Source organism: Oncorhynchus gorbuscha, linkage group LG02 (assembly GCF_021184085.1).
Source record: "Oncorhynchus gorbuscha isolate QuinsamMale2020 ecotype Even-year linkage group LG02, OgorEven_v1.0, whole genome shotgun sequence".
Classification (NCBI taxonomy): Eukaryota; Metazoa; Chordata; class Actinopteri; order Salmoniformes; family Salmonidae; genus Oncorhynchus; species Oncorhynchus gorbuscha.
In genome coordinates this window covers 65076659-65102307 of record NC_060174.1, presented here as the reverse complement: position 1 = coordinate 65102307, position 25649 = coordinate 65076659, and the positions used below count along the sequence as shown (strand labels likewise).

At 43.6% G+C, this 25649-nt stretch overlaps 3 protein-coding genes across 6 annotated transcripts; 1 reads left to right on the top strand and 2 right to left on the bottom strand.

Annotated features, from left to right (window-relative positions):
* The first annotated feature begins 1127 nt into the window (after positions 1–1127).
* Positions 1128–11137, top strand: LOC124007302 (WD repeat-containing protein 44-like). Of its 2 annotated transcripts, none has more exons than XM_046317771.1 (20): positions 1128–1711; positions 2573–2606; positions 3071–3148; positions 3622–4213; positions 4472–4596; positions 4914–5006; positions 5136–5272; positions 5449–5532; positions 5646–5752; positions 5871–6022; positions 6179–6317; positions 6458–6531; positions 6687–6803; positions 6900–7022; positions 9029–9220; positions 9392–9493; positions 9565–9680; positions 9753–9880; positions 9984–10124; positions 10488–11137. In XM_046317771.1, exons 1-20 carry the CDS (start codon positions 1638–1640, stop codon positions 10574–10576), a joined length of 2697 nt encoding a protein of 898 aa, XP_046173727.1. In that variant the 5' UTR covers positions 1128–1637; the 3' UTR covers positions 10577–11137. The 2 variants fall into 2 exon arrangements, with proteins under 2 accessions (XP_046173727.1, XP_046173734.1); XM_046317778.1 differs by having other exon boundaries at positions 1130–1711; positions 6458–6522.
* Positions 11138–11400: 263 nt separating this feature from the next.
* On the bottom strand, positions 11401–19222 carry LOC124007292 (U2 snRNP-associated SURP motif-containing protein-like). Of its 2 annotated transcripts, none has more exons than XM_046317758.1 (24): positions 19156–19222; positions 18420–18513; positions 18225–18336; positions 18013–18122; positions 17863–17930; positions 17675–17769; positions 17498–17562; positions 17182–17347; positions 16854–17059; positions 16193–16236; positions 15053–15157; positions 14893–14959; positions 14632–14801; positions 14323–14485; positions 14128–14207; positions 13937–14024; positions 13688–13816; positions 13343–13523; positions 13184–13258; positions 13041–13104; positions 12773–12920; positions 12496–12606; positions 12160–12380; positions 11401–11866 (listed from the first exon to the last, which is right to left on the bottom strand). In XM_046317758.1, the coding sequence occupies exons 2-24, from the start codon at positions 18504–18506 to the stop codon at positions 11737–11739; spliced, it is 2685 nt and encodes an 894-aa protein (XP_046173714.1). In that variant the 5' UTR covers positions 18507–18513; positions 19156–19222; the 3' UTR covers positions 11401–11736. The 2 variants fall into 2 exon arrangements, with proteins under 2 accessions (XP_046173714.1, XP_046173705.1); XM_046317749.1 differs by lacking the exon at positions 19156–19222 and adding an exon at positions 18832–19124.
* A 2516-nt stretch (positions 19223–21738) lies between these two features.
* On the bottom strand, positions 21739–25356 carry LOC123993802 (UAP56-interacting factor-like). Of its 2 annotated transcripts, XR_006831525.1 has the most exons (9): positions 25008–25356; positions 24301–24465; positions 24046–24182; positions 23827–23912; positions 23263–23352; positions 22940–22986; positions 22770–22844; positions 22501–22609; positions 21739–22353 (listed from the first exon to the last, which is right to left on the bottom strand). XR_006831525.1 is itself a non-coding variant. In XM_046296278.1 (6 exons), the coding sequence occupies exons 1-5, from the start codon at positions 25126–25128 to the stop codon at positions 23286–23288; spliced, it is 576 nt and encodes a 191-aa protein (XP_046152234.1). In that variant the 5' UTR covers positions 25129–25356; the 3' UTR covers positions 22937–22986; positions 23263–23285. The 2 variants fall into 2 exon arrangements, 1 of the variants encoding a protein (XP_046152234.1); XM_046296278.1 differs by lacking the exons at positions 21739–22353; positions 22501–22609; positions 22770–22844 and having other exon boundaries at positions 22937–22986.
* Between the last annotated feature and the right edge of the window lie 293 nt (positions 25357–25649).

The window sequence follows — 25649 nt, the reverse complement described above, 5'->3', positions numbered from 1 at the left end:
CATAATCATGGAAGCTAGAGATCAGCCTGAGTTTCAGGAGCCTTTCTGGACATGTCCATTTGACGTGATGCTATATCGTTTTGCTATCATTACGTTTTTATCAGGGCTGAACTCGACGAAATAATATAAAATGTAGTCGTGAATAATATTTAATAGTCAAACGACAGATAACTATAGCTAAATTGTAGGAGATCCACAATTTAATTCAAAGTTTTAATACGGAGAAATGCGTGTGCGCACGGCGCCATTTTGGCGAGACCCTCATATGGCAATCGTTTTCCTAGCCACAAAACATCCAAAAACCAAACAAAGTAAGCGTGGTCCAGCTGGTGGCAGTATTAGTATATACCATTCATTTAAGGTGTAAACCCGTAGAGAAGAAAGCATTGTGCTGACAATATCGTTGTTTGTTTGATAAATTAAAGTTATAGATGACTCACAAATAGACCATAAATAGCCTATATATTTTATATAGCCTATATATATTTTAACAAGATGAATTGTGTTTTTATTTTTACTGCAGACCTGAAGACTACGTTTGCTCCCCAAGCCAGTCTATGCTTTCGGTCAGTGAGCTAAAAGAGTAAGCCTAGAAGACTCGGTAAAAAAAAAAACTTGTAACCAAAGGACAACAGGTGTGAACCAAACAATTGCGGATCTCAAACCCATGTCTCCCAGCCCACAGATCCATATAATTAGGAATCAGAATACGAATATAATAGGATATCTAAGGTCGTTACACTATTCCCTCTGCAGCGAACAGTGCAACACCCCTTGTGGATGTCAAACCTCGGTCTCTATTGCTAAACACTGCTCCAATAGAGTTAACTTACTTTGGGGTGATTGTATCGAGCCTAAGCAAGGGTCATCATTAAACTATTACTGTACAAATTCATTTACTGCTATTTGGAAACCAGCAAGAGTGGCTTCTGCCTTCGCAATTTGGGATCCTAATATAATACAAAACACTACTATAACACTTCTGTATTGTAAAATACTATAATGTATTTTACAATACACGTGAATCCTTAATGAACAGCTTTGAAAGAAGTAGACAAGTGACCAAATCAGGTTCCATCTTTGCTTTATGTTTTCAGATCAGCGTATATGAAAGAGACGACTGGGGGTTTGAAGCTGTCAAATAAGTTCGCGCGAGATTTCCGAATGTGTGTTTTTAATCTTTTGAGGGTGTTCTTCTTCCTCCTTGTTTCTGAAGCTGCCCTAAATTTGTTGCGGCTGCAGTCCTATTTCTAGGAAGACCGCGGTAATAGGTCGTCGTTTTAGCGGTGACCTTTAATTCAGAGTATTTATTTATGAATTGATTCAAGAAACTTGGCAGCTAGCTAAAGACTAGGGCCACCTTCTTCGTTAGCTAGCTACGTTAGCAATAGCGGCCAGTACCGGCAGTAGCTCGTACACACAGGTGAGTGGCCTCTCCCAGGCATTAGCTAGTAGCTAGCTAGCAACATCTGGGTGTATCCTACAGAAAGAAGTCCGTTTTCAGTGGAGTAACCTTTTTATTTCCTGTACGAATCGTATGTATTCATAATAAACCGACCACATCTAAATATTGCAGAGATTTCCCTTATCGGATTGTATCCATCTAAACTAGCTAGGTACGTTAGCAAGCTAACTAAATGGCGTCAGATAGTGACACAGAGGAATTCTACGATGCTGCTGAAGACGTCAATTTTACTCCATCTCCTAAAGTGTAAGTAACCTTTCTACTTACATCAATTGCTCAAATAAAGGTATATACTGTGCTATTGGTGTTGAAAAACGTTATCAGCTGTGATGTTGATGCTGGTCACTGACATGAATTCAACCAGATGTTCGCGAGTAAGAATTATTCTGCTCATACATTCAGTGTCTCTTCTCTAATAAAGGAATGAAAACATGACCTATAATTATTTGCAACAACGAGAACTATGCCTCCAGTCTGTGGATGATTTTGCCTTGTCTTATTTTACTCCATCTTTTTAAAGAGGCAAAAGGTCATCAATTGCCAAAGTTTCCCAACAGGAACTTTGTTTTTGCCATGACCATATAAGAGGGGTCAAGTGTAAGGGAGAGAGAGAGAGAAGTGTGATTGACATGTCTCTTTGAGGCTCACACACTTTCATTTTTATATAATTATAGTAGAGGGATTGGAGATAAAATAGCTACAGTGGTTTTGGCTTCAACTGTTGCTTGTTGAAAAGTTGTATTTTTCCTAATTTGCTCAAACTTAAACTAACAGGAGAACACTGGTGTAACAGGTGCTGTAATTTCCTGTAGCTTGCATGATTACATATCTTACATGATTACATATCTTACATGTTACACATGACTGTAAGTCGCTTTGGATAAAAGCGTCTGCTAAATGGCATTTATTATTATTATTATATGTTAAGAATACATTGTTTATACGGTTGTCCTGTGTCTCTTGTTTTGTAGTGTTAAAACAAGCATGATTTCTTTCAAATCTCTTGTCTGAATTGTAGCCTAGGCCCTAGGTAAAGGTAATTCTGACAAACCATATCAGGACTAGTCTTGTGACTAACACTTCCACTTGTGTCTTTTTATTACTTAGGACACCTGCAAAGTTTGTCCTTCCCATACCTCAGGTATTTATTGTTCTTACTAGCATTTGACAGTAAAAAATAATAAGAACCTAACCTCTTTAAAGACTAGAGAGTGAAGTTTCATTTAATTTAGGAGATGTCAAAAACTGTAACCGAGTGTTGGTTTTTAGTTTAATCATTACTTAAAGGGCATAGCTGGGTAACCACGTTCAAACGAGCTAGAGGAGCGCCTTTAAGAGTTCTATTGAGGCTAAACCCAAAACACAGCCTTACCCAGGGTTGTTTGCAATAAGCAGTTTGCTACTGCATGTCCTGCAGTAGGTGCCAGTTTAGGGTTTCACATACTCTATTCAGGACATTGTCATCCCTTTTACTAGTAAAATATTACAAATCATAAGCACATCCCAAAATGTTAGTGTGTAGATGCCCTGTATGAGGTGCTAGTTTATAAAAGTAGTGTTTCTCCTTGTCAGTCTCCATGTACATTTAGTTTTGCGTTCCTGCAGGGGGTGGTAGAGAGCCCACCAGAGGACGTGGCTGTTGGGCTGGCCGCACCTGAGGCACGCCAAGATGACTCCATTCAGGTACTCCCCCTCCTTATCTTAAAATGTAGGCTAATGCTCATTAATCCCTACTTAGCTAGGTGGTTATGACATTATGGGAAAAAAATAAGTTTGATTTTATTCCTGAGAATTTTTAATAGTTACTTAGCCCCTGACTATGTAGTGTTCATGTCGGTAAATGTGTTTTGATGGTTGCTGGTTTTTGGGCTCTATGTAAATGCTGTCATGGTGTCACCAGATTCTACATTGTCACTCCAGCAAATGTTTGGATGTGTGGCACGCCACTAAGTTGTCATCAACACAGACCCTCCAACGTGTGTCTGTACTCCTTCTTCACGTCCCTCTCTCACCTTAAGTGTGGGGAGTTCCCACAACACTTTTATCAGAGAGAATACACTCATACGACCACACAATCCTCATTAGAGAAACATCCTGTTATGAGTATATTACCTTTTTGATGATTGTTTTCATCTATGATGTCTTGTCCCTTCTAGATCATCGACAGCATCATTGAGGAGAGCCAGAAGGGAAGTGCAGTGGAGGAGGAGAGGAATGTTGATACAAGGGCAGAGTCAGAGGTGAAGGACAAAAATGTGGCCCCTGTAGAACGAGAGCATCCTGCTATTGAACCTCAGCCTGTGGTTGAGAGATCAGAGCAGCCACGGGAACAGCAGGAAGGGTGTTCCATGGCCCTCCCAGACATCCCCAGCCTGTTGTCAGGGTCACAGGAGCACGTCCAGCCCCCAGACATCACCAGCACCCTGGGGCAACTAGACCTCCCGCCGGACCTCCCTGACCTACCCCGGGTGTCTGCAGAGGACAGGGATAGGGAGCAGAGACCAGCAGACATCCTAGACCAGGATCCCCTCACGGACAAGCCGGCTGGCTCCTCTGACCCGGGGCCTACAAAACCACCACGGCAGTTCACTGTAGAGCCTGACATTGTGGCCAGCACCAAGAAACCTCCGCCTTCACGCCCACCCCTCCCCAGCGGAGCTGCTCCTCCACGGCCACCACCCCCATCCCGGCCTGCTTTACCCCTCAGCAAGAAGTCCCAGGAGTGTATAAGGCCAGCAGGACTGGAAGGTAAATAACACTTTGCTTGTATACCCACACACTCAGTATCACAAGGTCAAGATAAAATGCTGATATGCATGTCAATTAAATATGTTGCTGCAGGGATGGAATACTGAGCTGAACACATTGACCTCTCATAACTGTTCTCAGCTGTTCACTACTACCCACACTTACTCATGGTCATTTAGTTGTGAAACCATGGAGATAAGGTGACACTGTTGACCTTTAACCCTGTGTCTTTGCTTTGTGATTGGCCGGTGTATGCAGGGGAGCTGGAGGAGCCATGTGGCCTGGTGTCTCCCAGCAGCACAGTGAGGAGCATCACCAAGGATCTGCAGCACTCTTTGGACCTGGCTAGCGCCACCAGTGGGGACAAGTTTGTCACAGCACAGGTCAGTGGATATTTGTTTCCTATGCTTTCCATTGGCGCAGAGCACAGGTCCACTTATTGCTGCCCAGGAAGCCAATGTATATATTCTTCTGCACTTGGGGAAAACTTTGTTCTGACAAAGACCTAGTTTGGGGTTAAAATGTTGTCCTCTTCTGAATAAACACTTCGGCAGCAGCAGACCTGTGTGTGGATTTACTTTCTGTTCTTTATTCTCCTTTTTCAACAGACCTTTGACCCTTGCATTTCGGAATACCCCTTTGTCTTAGATTTAAAACCAGTGTAGTAAGTGCGTGTGTGTATATTGGTGTGTTCCCACAGGAGAATGAGGATGAGCAGGCATCCAGTCCAATTGGCGACCCTCTAGGTCCTCAGCGTCCACGATCCAACTCTGGCAGAGAGCTGACTGATGAGGCATGTTTCCTTGTCTCGCTCTTTCATTCATCCACCCTTAACCTGTACAAAGGGGCTCGTCTACTCTCTACACATACCCTTTTGAGTGTTTGTTTCTAATTCATTGATTGGCTGGGCTCTCTGTAATAGGAGATCCTGGCGAGTGTGATGATCAAGAATCTGGACACAGGTGAGGAGATCCCTCTCATCCAGGCGGAGGAGAAGCTTCCCACAGGGATCAACCCACTCACATTACACATCATGAGGAGGACTAAGGAGTACATCACGTAAGAACTGCTCCCCTATAACTCAAGCCAGGACTGTAATATATCATGGGGCCACACCAATCCGTGGGCTATGGTTGAAAAAACGTACAGCTCCCCTGTGCTAACAGTAGCAGTCCCATACGTAAAAAAGATAATACGAATCTTGAGGAAGATGTCTTTCTGTTTTTTCCTGTCAGGAATGACGCAGCACAGTCAGATGACGATGACAAGGCCCAGGCTCCATTGACCGACTCTGACGGAGGGAAGCTGAAACAGAAAACGTAAGAAATGGCATAGTGCCCTGCCTCATGTTGTGGTTAATGTTTCCTCTCTGCTCTGACAGTCTGTGACGGTTTCACAGTGTTTCATGTGTCCTCTGTCTTCACGACCACAGCACTCAACTGAAGAAGTTCCTGGGCAAGTCTGTGAAGAGGGCCAAGCATCTGGCTGAAGAGTATGGTGAGAAGGCCGTCAACAAGGTGAAGAGTGTCCGTGATGAAGGTATCCCAGCCCCCATCCACTTAATATATATATATGTTTTTTTCCTTCCGATGAACATTCTTCTGCTGCGGTTTAGTCACTCTGCTGGGTGACGTCTCACTGTGTGGTTGTGTCTCAGTGTTTCACAACGACCAGGATGACCCGTCTTCCAGTGACGATGAGGGGATGCCCTACACCCGGCCTGTCAAGTTCAAGGCAGCCCACAGCTTCAAGGGCCCCTTTGACTTTGATCAGGTCAAGGTGGTCCAGGACCTGAGTGGAGAGCACATGGTAAGATTGTGTGTTAATGTCAGTGCCCTCTTTCCATTGAACAACAGATCTCTTCCATGACTGAACCATACAGCATGTAACCATGAATGCAGATGTAAGCGTGAATATATATTCATGCATATTTGCCTAACCCTTGTTCTGTTGTCCGGTCCTCAGGGTGCAGTGTGGACCATGAAGTTCTCACACTGTGGGAGGTTGTTGGCAACAGCAGGCCAGGACAACGTGGTGCGAATCTGGGTTCTGAAAAATGCCTTTGACTACTTCAACAACATGAGGATAAAGTACAACACTGAAGGTGGGTAGATCATGAGACCTTAAGAAGGGCTGAGCTCTGTTGTCTCTGAACAAAATAGTTTGTCTGCCACACCTTTAGTAAATGTAAAGCTTGTTTGGTGGGTTTCTCATGGTTCTTCCCTTATGTTCTCTCTCAACCAGGTCGTGTGTCGCCCTCTCCCTCTCAGGAAAGCCTGTGTTCCTCTAAATCAGACACGGACGGTGGGGTGAGTAAGGTTAGGACCCATCAGTGACATGGTTAGAGTTGAGGGTCAGCTGTAAAACATGAAGAAAGTAACGTTATGTTCAGGGTTGCTTTGGGTGACTATACCAGTTTTACTGTGGAGACCCCAGCCTGACAGACAAGAGGTCCTCTTTTTTTTGTTCCCAGATGAGCAGTGTTCCTGAAGACCCTGATTCAGAGGACAAGAATCTCCCCTTCCGCCAAGTCCCCTTTTGCAAGTACAAGGGTCATACGGCTGACCTGCTGGACTTGTCCTGGTCAAAGGTGAGACTACACAGTCCTTTCCACCCCCCCCCCCTTTTCAATTTCTCCCAAATGCCTGTACACTGTCCTAGTATTCCCCTTATTATTTGATTCCAGAACTACTTCTTACTTTCCTCGTCAATGGATAAGACAGTCCGACTGTGGCACATATCCAGGAGAGAGTGTCTCTGCTGCTTTCAGCATATTGACTTCGTCACAGCCATCGCTTTCCATCCCAGAGTAAGTGTGCCTTTATGAGCGTGTGTGCCTTTATGAGCGTGTGTGCCTTTATGAGCGTGTGTGCCTTTATGAGCGTGTGTGCCTTTATGAGCGTGTGTGCCTTTATGAGCGTGTGTGCCTTTATGAGCGTGTGTGCCTTTATGAGCGTGTGTGCCTTTATGAGCGTGTGTGCCTTTATGAGCGTGTGTGCCTTTATGAGCGTGTGTGCCTTTATGAGCGTGTGTGCCTTTATGAGCGTGTGTGCCTTTATGAGCGTGTGTGCCTTTGTCAGTGCGTGTTTAGGTTGAGGTAGGGACTTTTTTTAAATAAATAAAAATTTTACGTGCAGAGTGAGTTGGCTGATTGTTCTCAATATAAATTGTATTGGTCACATACCCATGGTTATCAGATGTTGTTGCGAGTGTAGTGAAATGCTTATGCTTCTAGATCCAACTGTGCAGCAGTATCTAACAGGTAATATCTAACAATTCCACAACATAACCAAATACACACAATCTAGTGAAGGAATGGGATGAGAAAATGATCAAATATATGGATGAGCAGTGACCGAGCGGCTAAGATGCAACAGATGGTGGATACAGTATATACATATGAGATGAGTAATGCGAGCTATGTAAACATTCTTAAAGTGACATTATTAAAGTGACTAGTGTTCCATTTATTAAAGTGGCCAATGATATCAAGTCTGTAGGTAGGCTGCCGCCTCTCTGTGCTATTGGTGGCTGTACCTCTTAAGGATCGGACCCTTTTTTTCAATTTTCACCTAAAATGACATACCTAAATCTAACTGCCTGTAGCTCAGGACCTGAAGCAAGGAAATGCAATAATATTCTTGATACCATTTGAAAGGAAACACTGAAGTTTGTGGAAATGTTAAATTAATGTAGGAGAATATAACACATTAGATCTGGTGAAAGATAATACAAAGAAAACACATTTGTTTTTTTTTGTACCGTCTTTGAAATGCAAGAGAAAGGCCAATATGACTTAGGAATCTTGACGCAATTTAGATCTTGTCCACTAGATGGCAGCAGTGTATGTGCAAAGTTTAATTGATTCAATGAACCTTTGCATTTCTCTTCAAAATGTTGTATCAAGACTGCCCAAATGTGCCTAATTGGTTTATTAATACATTTTGAATTTCATAACTGCACTCTCCTCAAACAATAGCATGGTATTTTCTTGCTATAATAACTACTGTAAATTGGACAGTGCATTTAGATTAGCAAGAATGGAAGCTTTCTGCCAATATAACATATGTCTATGTCCTGGGAAATGTTCTTGTTACTTACAACCTCATGCAAATTGCAACCTACCTTAGCTCAACCGTCCCGCAATCTGGTGGCTTTGAGTTTGAAAAATAGCTTCTGTCTCTCGGTCCCAGCTTTGATGCACCTGTACTGACCTTACCTTCTGGATGATAGCGGGGTGAACAGGCAGTTGTTGTCCTTGATGATCTTTATGGCCTTCCTGTGACATTTGGTGGTGTAGGTGTCCTGGAGGGCAGGTAGTTTGCCCCAGGTGAAGCGTTGTGCAGACCGCACCACCCTCTGGAGAGCTCTGCGGTTGTGGGCCGTGCAGTTGCCGTACCAGGCGGTGATACACCCCAACAGGATGCTCTCAATTGTGCACCTGTAAAAGTTAGTGAGGGTTTTCGGTGATAAGCCACATTTCTTCAACCTCCTGAGGTTGAAAAAAATGATTTGCCAAAAGAGGGGGAAGGCCTTGTATGCATCGTGGAAGTTAGAGTAGCAGTGGTCAGATGTGTTACTCGCTCGTGTACTGCAATCGATATGCTGATAGAATTTAGCTTGCCTTGTTTTCAGATTAGCTTTGTTAAAATCCGCAGCTTTAATAAATGCAGCCTCAGGACATATGGTTTCCAGTTTGCATAAAGTCCAGTGAAGTTCCTTGATGGCCGTCTTGGTAACCGCTTGCGGGGTGATATACACGGCTGTGACGATGTTCTGGCTTTATTAACCAGACTGATCTGTTATTTCTCCTAGGATGACCGGTACTTCCTGAGTGGCTCTCTGGATGGGAAGCTGCGTCTGTGGAACATCCCAGACAAGAAGGTGGCTCTGTGGAACGAGGTGGACGGACAAACACGCCTCATCACTGCTGCCAACTTCTGCCAGAATGGGAAGTACGCTGTCATCGGCACCTACGATGGCCGCTGCATCTTCTACGACACTGAGGTACAGTGGAGGGAGACATACTGTTCCTCAAGTTTGAAGGGCTAGTGAAAAATCATTATTTCAGCCGATGTTTGATTCTTCTTTTGAGTATTACAACGGCAGGACATAATTCTGAAAATGAGGAACATTGGAGAGGGTTCACCGTTTTTCGAATGTCTGTTCTTATTTCAGCGCCTTAAATACCACACCCAGATCCACGTACGGTCGACTAGAGGCAGGAATCGAGTGGGACGGAAAATCACAGGCATCGAGCCTCTGCCTGGAGAGAACAAGGTATAGCCATGTTCCTGGTGCTCTTCCCACAGGCATGTCTGTTAGCTGAGTCTTTTGTCTTGTGTTGGTAGATTCTAGTGACCTCCAATGACTCCAGGATCCGCCTGTATGACCTGCGGGACCTGTCTTTGTCCATGAAGTACAAGGGTTACGTCAATAGCAGTAGTCAAATCAAAGCCAGCTTCAGGTGAGAACGGCTCCTTCTCAGTCTGGCATGTTCTTATGTAGTTGGTAAACGAACTCTCACTCTATTTTCCAGCCATGATTACTCATTCATTGTGAGTGGCTCAGAGGATAAGTACGTGTACATCTGGAGCACCTACCATGACCTGAGCAAGTTCACCTCTGTACGACGAGACCGCAATGACTTCTGGGAGGGAATTAAAGGTACCTAGATACTGTAGTGGTGCTCAGCTTTACTGTCGGTGATATAAACACTGTCAGTGTTTTTGTAGTGTCCTTCCACTAAGTCCAGTCTCTTATTTTTCAGCCCACAATGCAGTAGTGACATCAGCTATTTTTGCGCCCCATCCTAACCTGATTGTCCCCCAGGAGGCGGGGGCAGAGAAAGCTGGGGCAGATGCAGAGTGTAAGAGCTTGGACTCTACTGACTCTGAGACCATTCCCTCAGGTACAGTATACTGATTTTTATATACCTGTTTAGCTATGCTGAGACTATTCCGAGCGACTCTTCATTAAAGCTGGGATCCTTAATGGTCAAACTAGCACGTTTTGGGATATTACTACAAAAGTTACTGCAAACAAACACTCTGTGATTGCATGTGCTATAGAACAGCAGAATATGTACTGCAAATGTTTTTCCCACACTGCCCAACTCTCCTCACCTCTGTTTTGTCCACAAAACGATAACAAAAGCGCTGGGGTAGCCATGGTGCTGTTTCCATCTTTAAGAGTGATCAATGAATGGTGTGATGGGGTGAGTCGATAGAACTTTGTAGGTATCAATGCTAAACAGGGTATTTCTCGTCCACAGGGGCTCTGAAGACTGATCATACAGAGGTTCTGCTCTCTGCTGACTTCACTGGCGCCATTAAGGTTTTTATCAATGTAAAAAAGTACTGAGCACTTCATCCTGAACCCTTCCTGATCTGGCCGTCAGTGTACAGTCCTTCAATGGAGGCAGAGCAACCCGCTGCCCTGCCAACGCTTCTAAAACCGGCCAATTGCCTACGGGTGAGTGCTCCGGGAGGAGTTCTCCTCCGGAGAACAGGGACCCTGCAGTAGAGGATGAGGGGAAGGTGGAGGAAGTGAACTGTAGGTGGAGGAAGCAGCTCACGGATGTCCTGTCACACGTTTTGTTTAACACAAAGAACCAGTGTGCACTCTGAGACGGTCAGACTGTAAAGCAGGACCGGTAACTGAGGGATGGATGATTTAAAAAACACTAATGTAAGCTATTTGTCAGTGTAAGGGGTACGCTGTCTTACTCTTACTGCATTTCTAGTACCCCTGCACTCCTCCTTGCCAGGAATGACAGTCTTAAATTTGTTAACTAAGCACTAACTCCAATCATTACGGTTGCAAATGTTCAATGTCTGTCAGTGTGTAATGAATAAAATTGAACCACTTTTTTTTTTACATTGTTTATGATTCACTTAATAAAGTAAACAGTATTCGTTTAAAGTGCGCTCATTCTGTTTTTTTTCCCATTGAGATGAGTAGCTCAGTTGGTAGAGCATGGCGCTTGTAACGCCAGGGTAGTGGGTTCGATTCCCGGGACCACCCATACGTAGAATGTATGCACACATGACTAAGTCGCTTTGGATAAAAGCGTCTGCTAAATGGCATATATTATAATAAACGTTCTGAAAGTTTGCCTCAATTATGAAAGGTAGAATGACTGGACAGGAGACATGTGGTGATTCAATAATGGTAGCCTCCACTAATTCATTCCCCACCTTGGACAATGGACACAATGCCAATAGTGATTTATTGTGACATCTCAGGGACTAGTCGCAATAATCTGAATGGGGTTTAAAAACAAACGGCACAACAACTGTACAAATAATGTTCAAACGGCATCTTACAAAAAAATTTGCCAAATCTTGACTGCCGCAATCGGGATATCGGTACAGAGGGGAACAAACAGCTGACAGTTCAGAGGCATTGTGAGGAAACGAGCGTGGTGGGGCCGTGTCATGGTAATCACTGGCAGAGCAGGACAGTCCATGGGAGTCCCCTTGCGGCGTCAAGGAGAGCGGCATGGAGTCCAGGCCTCTGGATCAGTGTTTGCTCTTCTTTGTCTTTTTGTGGGAGCGGTGTGGTGACCGGGAGCTAGACCTCCTCCACGTCTTCCTGGCAGGCGAGGGCGACCGGGACCGCTTGGACTTCTTCGGAGACTTTGACTTTGTTCTGTTGGACAGGTAGGTGATAAATCAATCAGCCCAAATATATATATAGTTGTTTCCGTTCTCTTTTCATTTGCATGCTTTTGGCCTGTAGTACAGTTTGATTGTACTTTGGTTCTATTCAGGCAGTTTGGAGATGGCTTTATTCTATTTATGTTCATTGCTCAACCATGCAATAAAGCAACCTGTAAAATGTTGTTCATATTCTTGCAGTAAGTATTGTGAATTTTTATATATATAGAGAGAATACTGAACACATTAAATAGAACAGACAAGTGATTTCAAAAAAGGCCTTACTTTGAGGGAGAATGTCCTCTGTATTTCTGTGTCCGTTCCTCTGTGTCTCTACTGCGTCCCCTGTCCCTGCTCCTGTCCCGGTCTTGACTCCTTTTGCTCTTCTCCTTCTCCCGTCCTTTACTGCTCTCCTCAGTCTTGTCTCTCCTCTCCTCTTTCTTTGATCTGTCTTTTGACTTGGGTGTGGATCGCTCTTTCTTCTCCTGGTCATCCTTATCAAACTCCTGTGGATCAATTGCAGCCAGGTGAGTTATTGGGTCAAATGTGCAACTGCAGCTTTATGGTCCCCTCGGCCATTTCCTTTACTGCAGGGCCTGTACGACATAAAAGCACACCCACCTTCTGTAGCAGCTTGTTCCTGTAGTGCTCCACCTGTTTCTGCATGTTCATTCCGGACTTCCTGGGCCTCTTCCCAGTCTCCAGCTCATCCTGGAACTGCATCACCTTCACCTGCAGCAAAGAAAATAGATACTATACGTACACTAAGAACAGTGGGTCCAATTGTTGCATAAAAGCGCTATAGAAGACCTATGTATTGTCAGATGGCCGCTATGGACAGACTGAATTACTACTGCAGTAGGTTGTGTGTGTTGGTGCCAGTAGACTGTGTGCTTGCCTCCAGCTCTCTCAGCCGGCTCCTCTTGCTCTCAGACATCTCAAAACTACTGAGGGAGCTCTTGAAGTCAGCACTGTCGTACTTAGATGGGCTGTCATCATCGCTGCTGTCACCCTCTGATTTGCCATCTCCTTCCTTAGTGTTAGTACTGCAGGGGGAGAAAAGATGAGGAAGAGCCATTCTTCTACTGCAAGACAGGCTACAATGATGGTAACTCAGGAAAAAGTTGCCTTCCCAAAAATGTCAACGGCTTTCACCAGGTTCTTACCTTACATTCGTGTTGTCCCCAGAATATCGCTCTCCCACACTGTCCCATTTGGATTCAGTGTTAGCTGAAAGAGGAAGAGTCAGAGTGAGGGATAGGGGTAGAGATGTGATTGTGGGGTTTACAATACTGAACATGTACAGTACCTTGTGGGAGAGCTTCAGCATCGTCCACCCTCTCCCATTTAGACAGAGCCACTTTGGAGTGGGCCTGATCATCCACTGGAAAACACAAAACATACATCAAGTCTACAGCTTAAATCTTTTATGGTTTTTCACAGATAACAATCGGCCAAATTGACTTACAAGGCATTCCGTCGATGTCATCCATGGGAGCGCCCAGGGGAACTCCGTCGATGTCGTCAACAGGCACCCCATCCAGGGAGGCAGGGTCCCAGGCCAGGGGCGAGCCGTCAAGGTCGTCCAGCGGAGCTCCATCTAACGGTGCCCCGTCCAATGGGGCTCCATCCAGGTCTGGAGACGCCACCTGAGATACCCACATAAACCAATGACTCGAAATTCAGCTCTGCTTCTAGCTGCATTCTAACACACACTATCAGAGAATGTAGCAGTCATCAGTCAAATAGGCATTGATCAAAACTATTTTCCAGGTCTTGTCCAGGAAGGGTCCTGTCCTGAGATCCAGCTCACCTCTACCCTCTCGATCACTTCATCTCCTGCCTTGACAAGACCCAGAAAGATATTCTGCAGCTGGATCAGGTAGGGCTCTGGGTAGACAGCCCAGTCTTCCCAGACCCTGAAACAGCCCATTATCTTTTGCTGAGAAAAGACAAACATAGATGAGTGTTAATGTATTTGCTCTAGTAAAGGCAACAACAAAACACAAGCTTGAAAAAGGGTAATAAAGCGTTGTCATTTTTTTTAAACTACACTTATTACCTTGAATTGTTCCGCTTGTAGTCTTGCTTGTATGTTTCGATATGCATCACTAATGTCACCAAATATCTGGGGCAATTTTGCTTCAAAACTGAAGGAACAAAGAAACAGTGAAAACCCTCAGACACCGTATGTATGACCACCGAGCGTGTGTATTCTATAATTAGATTTATCTAAAAAAAAATACTTCTTACTATTTGCGATAATAAGATGCATTGGCAACTTTGGCACAGGAGTTGTACAAGATGTCGGATACCAGGTACAGTCTGGCAATCTGTGGAAGTAAAGATGGACATGACGATTGTGAGTAGCATGTCACATGAATGTGGTTGATCATGCACATGTGAGACTCATAGGATGGACCCGTGTACAGGAAGTGGGTGAGTGACCTTTTTCTGCAGTGGTGTCTGAAGGAGAGACAGGGACTCCGCGATGCACCCCACCACCTCCTCCGCTGCCTCGGCTCTCTCCAGACAGAACAGCATGGCATCACCAACATCCTCCCTACGAGGGGTGAGCCCTCTCAGCAGTGTCTCCAGTCTCTCTCTGTGCCTGGAATAAATACACAGGTTTTGTAGCCCAGAGAACATTGAATTTCACCAGTCAGTTTTCCCATAACATTCCGGAGAGAACTTTTCATCTTCAGTCTGCCTCAGAACCTCCCTCTCTGCCCCTGTATGTACAGCTACACTACTCACTCGGTCTTCAGCTGGCCCTTTTTCAGCTCCTCCTCCTGAGAGGGAGACTGTTCCTCCTCTCCCGCCTCCTCGTCTCCATGGAGGTAGGGGTTCAGGAGGGGCGGCCTCCAGATGGAGCCCCCACGGAACATCCGGAAGTCTGCCGTCCTCCACTCACTGGGGGGCTCGCCCTGGGGATAGAGGGACACGGATGAGGCACAACAGTGAGATGGACTCCTGGCCATAGAGGTGTAGCCAGGTCAGATTAAGGGCATGACCTACCTGGAGAATGGAGTAGAGTTTCCAGCGGTAGTACACCTGATCTTGGCTTTTGTTGTCAAACAGGAACCTGAAATCATCAATAGTTTAAAAGGTTTGTTTCAAAATATATGATCATTGATATGACAAGAGGGAATGGGAACGCTCAGCAATGGCGCCTTGCCTGAAGTCAGGGTTGTTCTTCTCTTTGCTCATAATGATGGCTTCAAACATGGGTCCCTCACGCACCACAAACTCTATCATCCTGTGGATGAGGCCCAACAGATTCCTGTGGAGTAAAAGGAGAGGGGATGAGAGACCAGACGGTGTGACTTGTCCCCCCCCCCATTCAGACCAGTGGCCATGTCAAGGCTCTCACTGTACACTGGCATTAAGCCCCTTAAATCCTCCGTCGCTCTTCTATAACAATGTCCCTCTGCCATCATTTGTCACAGCAATGTTGAGGAAATGTTGTGTTGGTCTGCACACAAACACACACGAGTGAGTGGTGGAGACTGTCTGTCCCTAGTGCGCAGCTACATCAGAAGGCAATCGTGACGTGTTTCCTTGGCATGTGTCTAGAATGTTTCTTCTCCCCCCAAATAGAGTGTATAAATGAAAAAGTGGGACAATATGAGTGACAACATTACTTACTACCATTAGCTACTGCTGATTTGAATCTAAAACACATCTGCCTTCTAGCTGTATCTGTCTGCAGTGTCTCAGCCAACCCAGATAGGAAGAACCAAGGTTGCCACTGAAGTTAGTACCAGTATGTTTCACTGGATATAGGCCTAACTCACTGACTCCAACACTCACTTAAGTCTAACAATCTATTTTCCAGACAGAGGATTAGAATAGTGTCATTTACAAAATTAATGAGGATGACATTAATTAATAAACAGAGGGCGTTGCTTACTAGGCCAGAGGTTCACTTTAACCATGTTCAACTGAGAACCATGGCCCCTCTACTAGTCATATACAGGGCCCCCAGTCCTAAGCAGCAGGAGTCACCAATTCCCTGAATATAGGCCATGTTGTCAACAAGATGGCTTAATGCAGACCAATGTTAGAACAGGACAAATTATGAGACACATGTAGGGAGAAAAGCACAAAAACAGTGTTACGGTCTCAGCTGTCCTCTCCCATTAGTCATCTACATACAGACATAGCACTTAGGACTGGGGCTTCCTGTCGGTCACATACGTACACAGGAACAGTACACCAGGGCAGGGCCTCTGTCCTCTAACACTGTGTTCTGTCTGTGAGAACGGCTGGTCAGTCGTAGTAGCAGTAGTAGTAAGAATGGATAGAGAGTGTGTACCTTTCTGTTGGGATAACCACTTTGACTACGGCTTCGGACAGAGTCTGTTCGTGAAGTCAAATCAAATAGTGAAGATATAAAAAAAAGTGAGTATATATACAGATGAAACACTGCAGGATACATACAGCATAGAAAACGACGATAGCAGTAACAGCTATACATTATTTGAATGAGGGAAAAAGATCCCACATTCAAGAGACGGCTACACTATAAGTCAATTATCTATATTATAGGATATCCCCACCCTCTTAATTTTACAGTAACATTTTGAATGCATATGCTTCTGTAACAATACCTCATAACTCCATCTGGGTCAAACCCCCCTGTCTTAGGACATATCCTAATACACTACTAGACTAAGGAATAGATTCATAACATGTCTATACATGCACCACAGGACAAACCAACTGGAATTTAAACTGAGAAATGGAACTGCTACTTCAGAACATGACCGTCACATGGTCTTGTGTGTGCATCTAAATGCAATTCTAAGCAATGTCCAGTTGATTGATCCTATGATGAATATCACCCCGCATAGGATATCTGCTACAAACACACCTAAAATTGGCAAATTAACTGTAGTGTAAAACAAATAAATATAACCTTGAAAAAGAACCATGCACATTCCCAACAGTGTTAAAAAGAAAAAGAACCAACCTACCTTGTCAAACTCCTCCTTAGACCTGCCCCATGGCTTGGTAAAGTCATTACGGAAGCGGTCTCGGGGCTGAGCATTGAAGGGCAGGCCAGAGGGGGGTGGGGGTGTGGAGATTTTCAGTACCCCTATGGGTGTATAGAGAGGCTGGGGAGGGATGCGAACAGCTTTCCCCCATCCCAGCTTCATTTCAAAACCCAAAACTGTTTTACCTGCAGCAAAAGGAGTAATGATCCTACAATGAGCCACGGTCAATGGAACATCTGACAGTGCATTTATCATCTGGCAGCGTTTGCCGAATAGTATGTTTAATATTCTCTTATCACCGACTCACCGTCTAGAGCAGCCAAGGCCCTCTCTGCATCTTTCCTGGTCATAAAGGCCACGAAGCCTCTGTTTGTGACCCTGGTACGTTCCTCGTCACTACGGGGCCACATGATCTTCACGCTTGCCAGGGGACCATACTTGCCAAACTCTTTGCAAAGCATTTCTTCATTCATCTGTCACATTATATAAAGTATCATATCAACACAGTTTCACAAAAATGCAGTCAGCATGTAAGTCATTTGAACTTATCCCAAACAAAAGAAGAGCAAGCTAGACTATATCTCCTTTGTCAAAACATCCTAAGCAGATCAGAGATCCTTTACCTTTGGGTTAATGCAGCCAATGTACAGGTTCGTTGTGTTCGGTGTTGCTGAGTCATCATCAAATACTGGAGGAAGACGTGCATATTCAGCTAAACATGTACAAGCTACTGAGGGTTCATCTTTGATTTGGACAAAGGCCATTATTTTTCCACTGCAAGGGACAGATCTGACTCTTACTTGATCGTCGTGTTAGTGGTATGTCCAATTCCCCATATCCTCCTCCAGGCTCATTCTTCTTTTTTTTGTGCCTTTCTTCACGTTCCTCCTGTATTCTATGAGAACAGTCATTTTATGCAAAAATGTAAAATACAAATTGGTCAAATAAAGAGTGAAACATGATTTACTACGGCGTGTCAAAAACATACTGCTTTAGCTCCTCTTTGAAAAGTTCAAGGTTGCTCTTCTTCTTCTCTTCTGTCTTCTTTTTAACAATCTGTGGACCAGACAAACATAAGGGGGCAAAATAATGTATAGTATTATCTTGGTTACAGTAAGAGATTCACATGGTGACTCACCGGCCTTCTGACTTCCGAAGAGTGTGCTGGTGAGACATTCTGGGACACTGAAGTAAACTTTGTGTTCGGTCGGTAAAGCTTGCTCTTTTTGACCTCTGCTGCTTCCTCTTCTGCAAAATAATTAAATAGAAAGAGTAACCATGCAGCACTAAAATAAGTGTTCGCAACATAGACCCCACCAGAGCTGTATTAGCCAGCATGTTTCTGCTCACCTTTAGTTGCATTCACGATCCCCCCACGAACAAACGTTTTCACCCCACTTTTGTCGTTACTGTCAAAAGATGCTAAAAACTCTTCAAAAACGTCAGCTGCTTTTTCTTGTTCCTGGAAATGTGATATTGTTTTAAAATGGTAAGAAATAGACCTACACTTTGTTGCATATATCTATAAAGGGTCAAATATCTTACCTTTTTCTTCAGATCTTCTTGTTCTCTCTTGGTCAATGTTCTCTTAACACCTACAGGTTTCCCTTTCTTGCCATTTTTGTCTGCCATGCTGATACTGAAAATAAACGGAAATACCGTATCGGTGTCAGTGGAGGAAATGTACATACACCCGACGCACAAACGTATTGTATTTTTGTTGCGCGTTACAGTTCTTCTGGAACTGTGGGTGCCCATTTGCAAAAGCTCGCTATATACAACTTCACGCACACTTATTACATCTGCAGGTGTATAGTACATAGTTAGCAAAGTGCTGTAGCTAGCCAGGTACGTAAACTAGCTGTTTAGCTAGCAGTAGCGAGCTAGATGTGGCCATCCGCCTAACATTGTAAAGCTGGCTAGCTACACGTCATCATATTTGTTGACTGTAACTTACCTGCACATTTTTGTCGCCAGATACGAACCCTTACTAATTAATATCTAGACGGCTATCATTTGCTTCCGTACTCTAGTTAGCTAGCTAACTCTGCTGATACGAGCCCTGACAACCCCCTTCCCCTCCCCTCCTCTCATACAATCACTGTGGTAGCTAACGTTAGGCCAAATCTCGCATGCATGTCGTGTGATCTGGCGTAAAAGCTTTGCTACGGCGATCATTTTTTAACTTACTGCAATAAAAAAATGAAATAAAAGCTTGTTTGGAATTATCTACATCGCAGTAAGTATGGATCATTGACACTAAAAGTTACACATTTCTTACCGTAGAAATGTACAATGCGTTTGTTATTGCTCCACCATTTTGAATAGACAAAAATGGACATAGCGGAAAAGCGATGTCACTTCTCGCTCTGACCAATAAAACGGTCGTCACTAATTAACACAGCCACAAAGTCATAAACTCCGCCCATTTCCACAAATGACCTTCTTAATCTTATGCCTGAAATTAAATGACATGTATGTTTTCTTCTTAATCTTATGCCTGAAAAGTTGTGGCTCTTTTGATTAACAAACATGCAATGTTAAATAAATGTAAACCCAAAAACATCTTTTAATATTAAGTGTTTAAATAAATTGAAACATTAATATTAGTGTTTAAATTTCGAAGTCAATTTACAACTCATGTGACCAACTGAACGATAGTGAGTAATCAAGAAAATCGAAATACACAAGTTGCTCATGATTTCATACAACTGCATAGTCTCATTAAAATAAATGTTTGACATTTTATCAGTACATTTCCAGAGGCACTGCTGTAAACATAATGTAAAATGGCCTCCATATACAGTGCCTTCGGTAAGTATTCAAACCCCTTGACTTTTTCCTCACTTTGTTACATTACATTACATTTAAGTCATTTAGCAGACGCTCTTATCCAGAGCGACTTACAAATTACAGCCTTATTCTAAAATGGATAAAATAAAAACAATTCCTCAGCAATCTACACACAATACCCCATAAGGACAAAGCAAAAACAGGTTTTTAGAAATCTTTGAAAATATATTTAAAAAATAAGAAATACCTTATTTACATAAGTATTCAGACCCTTTGTTATGAGACTTGAAATTTAGATGAGGTGCATCCTGTTTCCATTGATCATCCTTGAGATGTTAGTGCAAGTTAATTGGAGTTCACCTGTGGTAAATTCAATTGATTGGACATGATTTGGAAAGGCACACACCTGTCTATATAAGGTCCCACAGTTGACAGTGTATGTCAGAGCAAAAACCAAGCCATGAGGTCGAAGGAATTGTCGGTAGAGCTCAGAGACAGGATTGTGCCGAGTCACAGGGTACCAGCATTGAAGATCCACAAGAACACAGTGGCCTCCATCATTCTTAAATGGAATAAGTTTGGAACCACCAAGACTCTTCCTAGAGCTGGCTTCCTGAACAAACTGAGCAATCAGGGGAGAAACGACTTGGTCAGGGAGATAACCAAGACCCGATGGTCACTCTGACAGAACTCTAGAGTTCCTCTGTGGAGATGGGAGAACCTTCCAGAAGGACAACCATCTCTGCAGCGCTCCACCAATTAGGCCTTTATGGTAGAGTGGCCAGATGGAAGCCACTCTTCAGTAAAAGGCACACGACAGCCCGCTTGGAGTTTTCCAAAAGGCACCTAAAGACTCTCAGACCATGAGAAACAAGATTCTCGGGTCTGGTGAAACCAATATTGACCTCTTTGACCTGATTGCCAAGTGTCACATCTGAAGGAAACCTGGCAGCATCCTTACGGTGAAGCATGGTGGTGGCAGTATCATGCTGTGGAGATGATTTTCAGCAGCAGGGACTGGGAGACTAGTCAGGTTTGAGGCAACGATCAACGGAGCAAAGTACAGCGAGATCCTTAATGAAAACCTGCTACAGAGTGCTCAGGACCTCAGACTGTGGTGAGGTTGACCTTCCAACAGGACAATGACCCTTGGCACACAGCCAGGACAATGCAGGTGTGGCTTCGGGACAAGTCTCTGAATGTCCTTGAGTGGCCCAGCCAGAGCCCGGACTTGAATCCGATCGACCATATCTGGAGAGACCTGAAAATAGCTGTTCAACAACACACTCCATCCAACCTGACAGAGTTTGAGAGGATCTTCAGAGAAGAATGGTGATAAACTCCCCAAATACATGTGTGCCAAGCTTGTAGTATCATACCCAAGAAGACTCGAGGCTGTAATCGCTGCCAAAGGTGCTTCAAAGTACTGAGTAAAGTTCAGAATACTTATGTAAATGATATTTCCATTTTTTTATTTTTTAGAAATTAGCAAACAATTCTAAACAGTTTTTGCTTTGTCATTATGGGATATCGTGTGTAGATCAATGAGGATTGTTTTGTTTGTGTTATGCAGGTGAATGAGGACCCAAAAGCGACTTGGCGAAAACAGAGTTTTTAATCCAGTAAAGTTACTTTACAAACAAAAGGCATAATACTACTCGTAATGACGAGAACAGACTGGAGACTTGATCAAGAACTGCAGGTTGCCTCAGGAAGGCACTTGAACGTAGCAGACTCAGACACCTGCTCACCACGCAGCATCTGAGGGAAACACGACACGACAGGGCAATACATAGACACAGCACGGTGAATAATAGACAAGGATCCGACAGGGCAGGAACGGAAAACAAGGAGAGAAATAGGGACTCTAATCAGGGAAAAGGATCGGGAACAGGTGTGGGAAGACTAAATGATTGATTAGGGGAATAGGAACAGCTGGGAGCAGGAACGGAACGATAGAGAGAAGAGAGAGCGAGAGAGTGAGAGAGGGAGGGGGAGAGAGAGGGATAGAAAGAGGGAAAGAACCTAATAAGACCAGCAGAGGGAAACGAATAGAAGGGGAAGCACAGGGACAAGACATGATAATCAATCACAAAACATGACAGTTTGTTATCAATTTTAGAATAAGGCTGTATAACCTAACAAAATGTGGGAAAAGTCAAGGGGTCTGAATACTTTCCGAAGGCACTGTACATGCCAACCCCATTAACAAGAGCTAAAAATACTTTGGGTAACAGGCTGAGATCACTGTCCTAACTTCACATGATGGTTCCCAAAATAAATGTGTTTCTAGCGTCTACATGAAGAGTATATAAATCTGTGTAGCCTGTCACTTCAGCTCTTTATCACTTGTCATTTAATTCATTGAATGTCTAGACTTTTTCTGAGGTCCAAACATTTTGGAAACAAGAAGTAACTAAATGCGTGCCATACATACTAAAATAACTAACAATATAAAGTGTCTTCAAAATGTGAGCTTATTGGAAGGGTTAACAGGGGGATTAATGAGATGTTTTTTTTAATATAGGCTACAGACAGCACAGGTCCTCAACAATGATCACTGTAGGATGACAGTCCGGCCTTCTCGGCCTCTGCCTCTTCCCCTGCCACTGCCCCTCCGTGGACCCTGCCCTAGGCCTGCCCAGATCCTCATACCAGTGAAGCGGTCATTGAGGGTCACTCCCGTCTGAAAACCAGGAAACAGTCAAGGTGACATATTCATTATTTATAAGGAGAAGGTAGCTGGTGGAACGACAGAATTAGAATCTGAATTTCATAGGCTCTCTATGCTAAAGACATTGAAATGTTCTAAATACTGGTAATGGCATATCACCTGATTTATAGTGGCCTTGAAGTTAAATTTGAGAGGGATGCCTTTGGGCTGGGGGGACACCCCTGATGGACTGGATCGGTCCAGCACTGTGGCCTGCTTAGCCTTGGCCCTGAGAGAGACCAGGTAAAGACACAGGACAGATAAGGATTAGCTTTTGTAGCCTATCTGAATGCACATAATTAGTAATAAAACGTTTGTTTTGTACAGAACCCACAATAGCCTTTCTGTAAAACATGGCTGCAATGTGTACTAATGTATGTGCAACTCACGCGGGCTCTGAGTTGGCTTTGGAGTTGGGCAGTGACACCGTCAAGGTAGAAACACCGGAGGGCGCCTTTTTCCAGCTATTGCAGGTAATGTTATGAGAACATATAATAATGAGCAATACTACCAATATAATTTGGTTTATTTGTCAGAAGCAACCACAGTGATATCTCACCTTCTAACCTTTTGGTACTTATCCATTTTTCCATTTGCTGCAGGAAACTAGAAGGAAGGGAAGATGTTAAATGTACATGTAAGGGTTTCTTTTACTATTATTCTGTGAATTCATTCAGATGAATTTGTAGGTATTAGACACCGTACTATGATCATCTATTGCAAACCATTTAAAAAACAGTCTTAATTGAACAGTACCCAGTAATATGCCTTGTTTTATGGCTCTTACTGTAAGTGCAGAGATACTGTACATTCATTCCTCTGAATAGCATGGCCTACTAAAGGTTGTGTATACGTGTTATAAATGTGAAAATAACAAAATACCCCTCTATTTAGGATGAATGGCTTTACACCGCCCTGTCTCTGTTTGGGCTGGAATGGTGGCTTCTTTGCCCTCTGAATTGGGGAGGAGGCCTAATACAGTGACACAAGAATCATGCCCATAAAGAGACTGTACAAAAGAAATGAAAAAGACAAAAAATATCCCTAGCGAAATCCCTAAAAGTGCATGGAATTGTGAACAAATGGAATCAATGTGTTTCACAAATAAACCTATCTATCAAAATCATATGAATAACTCAGTAAATTGCTAATATAATTTTCCATATTGGAAGAAAATGAGTCCAGGCCTTCATACATTTACATAAGACTAAATCCTGTGTTTACACAAACATAACATAATGACATACATGCACATCATGTATATACTATACACACACAGATCATGTATATACTATACACACATACAACCCATGCATACAGATCATGTATATACTATACACACATAAAACCCATGTGCTCAGAGAGAAGTAAAGCTATGTCAGAGTCTAAGTGAATCTTACGCATTATAAAAGTGCTGTGATAATGCATTACGCAAACATGCTGTACCTTCTCAAAGCCCCTGGGGGACCTCTGTACGGTTGATAAAACGCACCCTTGAACAACGGTTTACGTTTTCCGAACTGTGCTCCTTCCTGAGGGTAAAAAATAAATACCTTTTGTCACATCTGACCAGTAACTTGGACTCAACAGTGTGTGCACTTACTACATTGCATCATATTCACATATTGGAAAAGTGCAAATGTCAGTCATTTTCTGTGCACATACCTTTGTGTTCAAAGGAGGTCTTTTTAAAGGGCTCACACCTTTGAGGTGATGTGCTCCAAAAGGAGTCTTTCTGAGATATGGCTTTACTCTGTAATAGCCAGGAATGGGGGGTCCCATGTAACGCGATTTGTAGGGTCCTAAAAAAAGAGTTCTAGTATAATCATCTCCTTTCTCCAAGAGTGTGATATGGTAATGCTGAATGTCTTCATATGGAGGGATATGTAAAGCGATGCGCGACCAATACAGTAGACGTACCTTGCTGGAATTGATAAGGACCACGTCTGAAAGGAAATGTCTGCTGTTGTCCTGCCCGGTCCAGTTTCTTGAGGACAGTGTTTTTGCTTGTGGTGCGTCGGTCCCGAGCCTTGTTGGCAGCCTTATTGGCCTTGTTCTCTTTTTTGTTCAGTTTGATGATGTCATCTGGGAACAGGAAAGTAAAGCTGTGTTTCAGATGAGAGTAGTCATTGACAATTGAAGCATGCACTCCAAGCTGGAATCGCTCACTTTAACTTGTCACTTGAGAAGCCGAATCCATTACATGTTAGGGGAGCTAATGGGGTCCAAAATTACAGTGGCATTATGTCTGCAATGTTCAACTCAACATGACGATAATGGATGAGCTCCCCTAAGATCTCAACTGGATGGTGTTTTAATAGCAGGCCTACATCTCCATTAAAGCACTACAGTTTAAAGTGGCATATTGCATAAAGACTAAAGGAGAATAAGAAATCAGACTGTTGACGTGCGGGCTATGTAACGTGTGGTGCAGGTCCATGTCACACCGAGATGCCTACTTGTGTCGAATGCATTTTGTTTCATTGTTCAATAAGATTGAATAAAATAGCAATTATCGTTGCACTATGGAACACATGAAGACATGAACTTGACTATGCGTTGTTTACTGGAACAACATTTGATTGGTTAACATGCACACTGCAAAGAATCATGAGAAAATGTCCAACCTAGTGACAAGTCAATCTTCTCCGATGTGCGGGGCTCTTGCGCCTCTTGCGGATCTGACTCCTCCATAGCAGTGGGTTCAGGTTTGGCAGTGGCTGCATCTGCAGTGGTTGCGATGTCCATTATTCCTGTGTCGCACGCAGGGGGCAAACCTTTGACGCCCTGTATGGACTTCTCACGTATTATGGTCTCAAATGTACCCTATATCTTCCTCCACGGGTAAAGTAATGATAATGGTTAAAAAAAGATTACACACTATATTTTACTCAAACTTCTCTCATACATTGGGGCCCTCTTGCTCCTAGGCAGCTGGTAAAGTTTGTCTGCTGCGCTGATAATGTCCAGAGAAGAGGCAACCCAACCCTGTAATGAATTCAACCAACTGCATGACGGAGCCTAAAATGAATTCAACCAATTGCATGACGGAGCCTAAAATAGCTCATGTTCTAACAGTAGTGTTAGGCCTCTAGGCAAGCAAAACACTTGGTAGACCTTTTACAAAGTAGGCCTAGACACTGTGTGCAACAGAAGTCTTTCTGAGGGTTCAATATGTTTCATTAGACATCACCCTGTGTGATTATTAATGATGGTAATAATAGTCTCACTATCAGCAACATTATCTTACAGTACATTTATGTCAGCCT

What these genes read in the sequence shown, in the direction of transcription:
- LOC124007302 (XM_046317771.1), top strand. Translation starts at nt 1,638, where the DNA reads ATGGCGTCAGATAGTGACACAGAGGAATTCTACGATGCTGCTGAAGAC. An exon ending in ACCTGAGTGGAGAGCACATG is followed by an intron (nt 6,023 to 6,178) that starts GTAAGATTGTGT and finishes TCCGGTCCTCAG; the next exon opens with GGTGCAGTGTGGACCATGAA. An exon ending in GATAAAGTACAACACTGAAG is followed by an intron (nt 6,318 to 6,457) that starts GTGGGTAGATCA and finishes TCTCTCAACCAG; the next exon opens with GTCGTGTGTCGCCCTCTCCC.
- LOC124007292 (XM_046317749.1), bottom strand. An exon ending in CTAAGGAGGAGTTTGACAAG is followed by an intron (nt 16,237 to 16,853) that starts GTAGGTTGGTTC and finishes CTTCACGAACAG; the next exon opens with ACTCTGTCCGAAGCCGTAGT. An exon ending in GGAACAAGCTGCTACAGAAG is followed by an intron (nt 12,381 to 12,495) that starts GTGGGTGTGCTT and finishes ATTGATCCACAG; the next exon opens with GAGTTTGATAAGGATGACCA.
- LOC123993802 (XM_046296278.1), bottom strand. Translation starts at nt 25,128, where the DNA reads ATGGACATCGCAACCACTGCAGATGCAGCCACTGCCAAACCTGAACCC. An exon ending in GACCTCCTTTGAACACAAAG is followed by an intron (nt 23,913 to 24,045) that starts GTATGTGCACAG and finishes TTTTACCCTCAG; the next exon opens with GAAGGAGCACAGTTCGGAAA. An exon ending in CCCCCAGGGGCTTTGAGAAG is followed by an intron (nt 23,353 to 23,826) that starts GTACAGCATGTT and finishes TCACTGTATTAG; the next exon opens with GCCTCCTCCCCAATTCAGAG.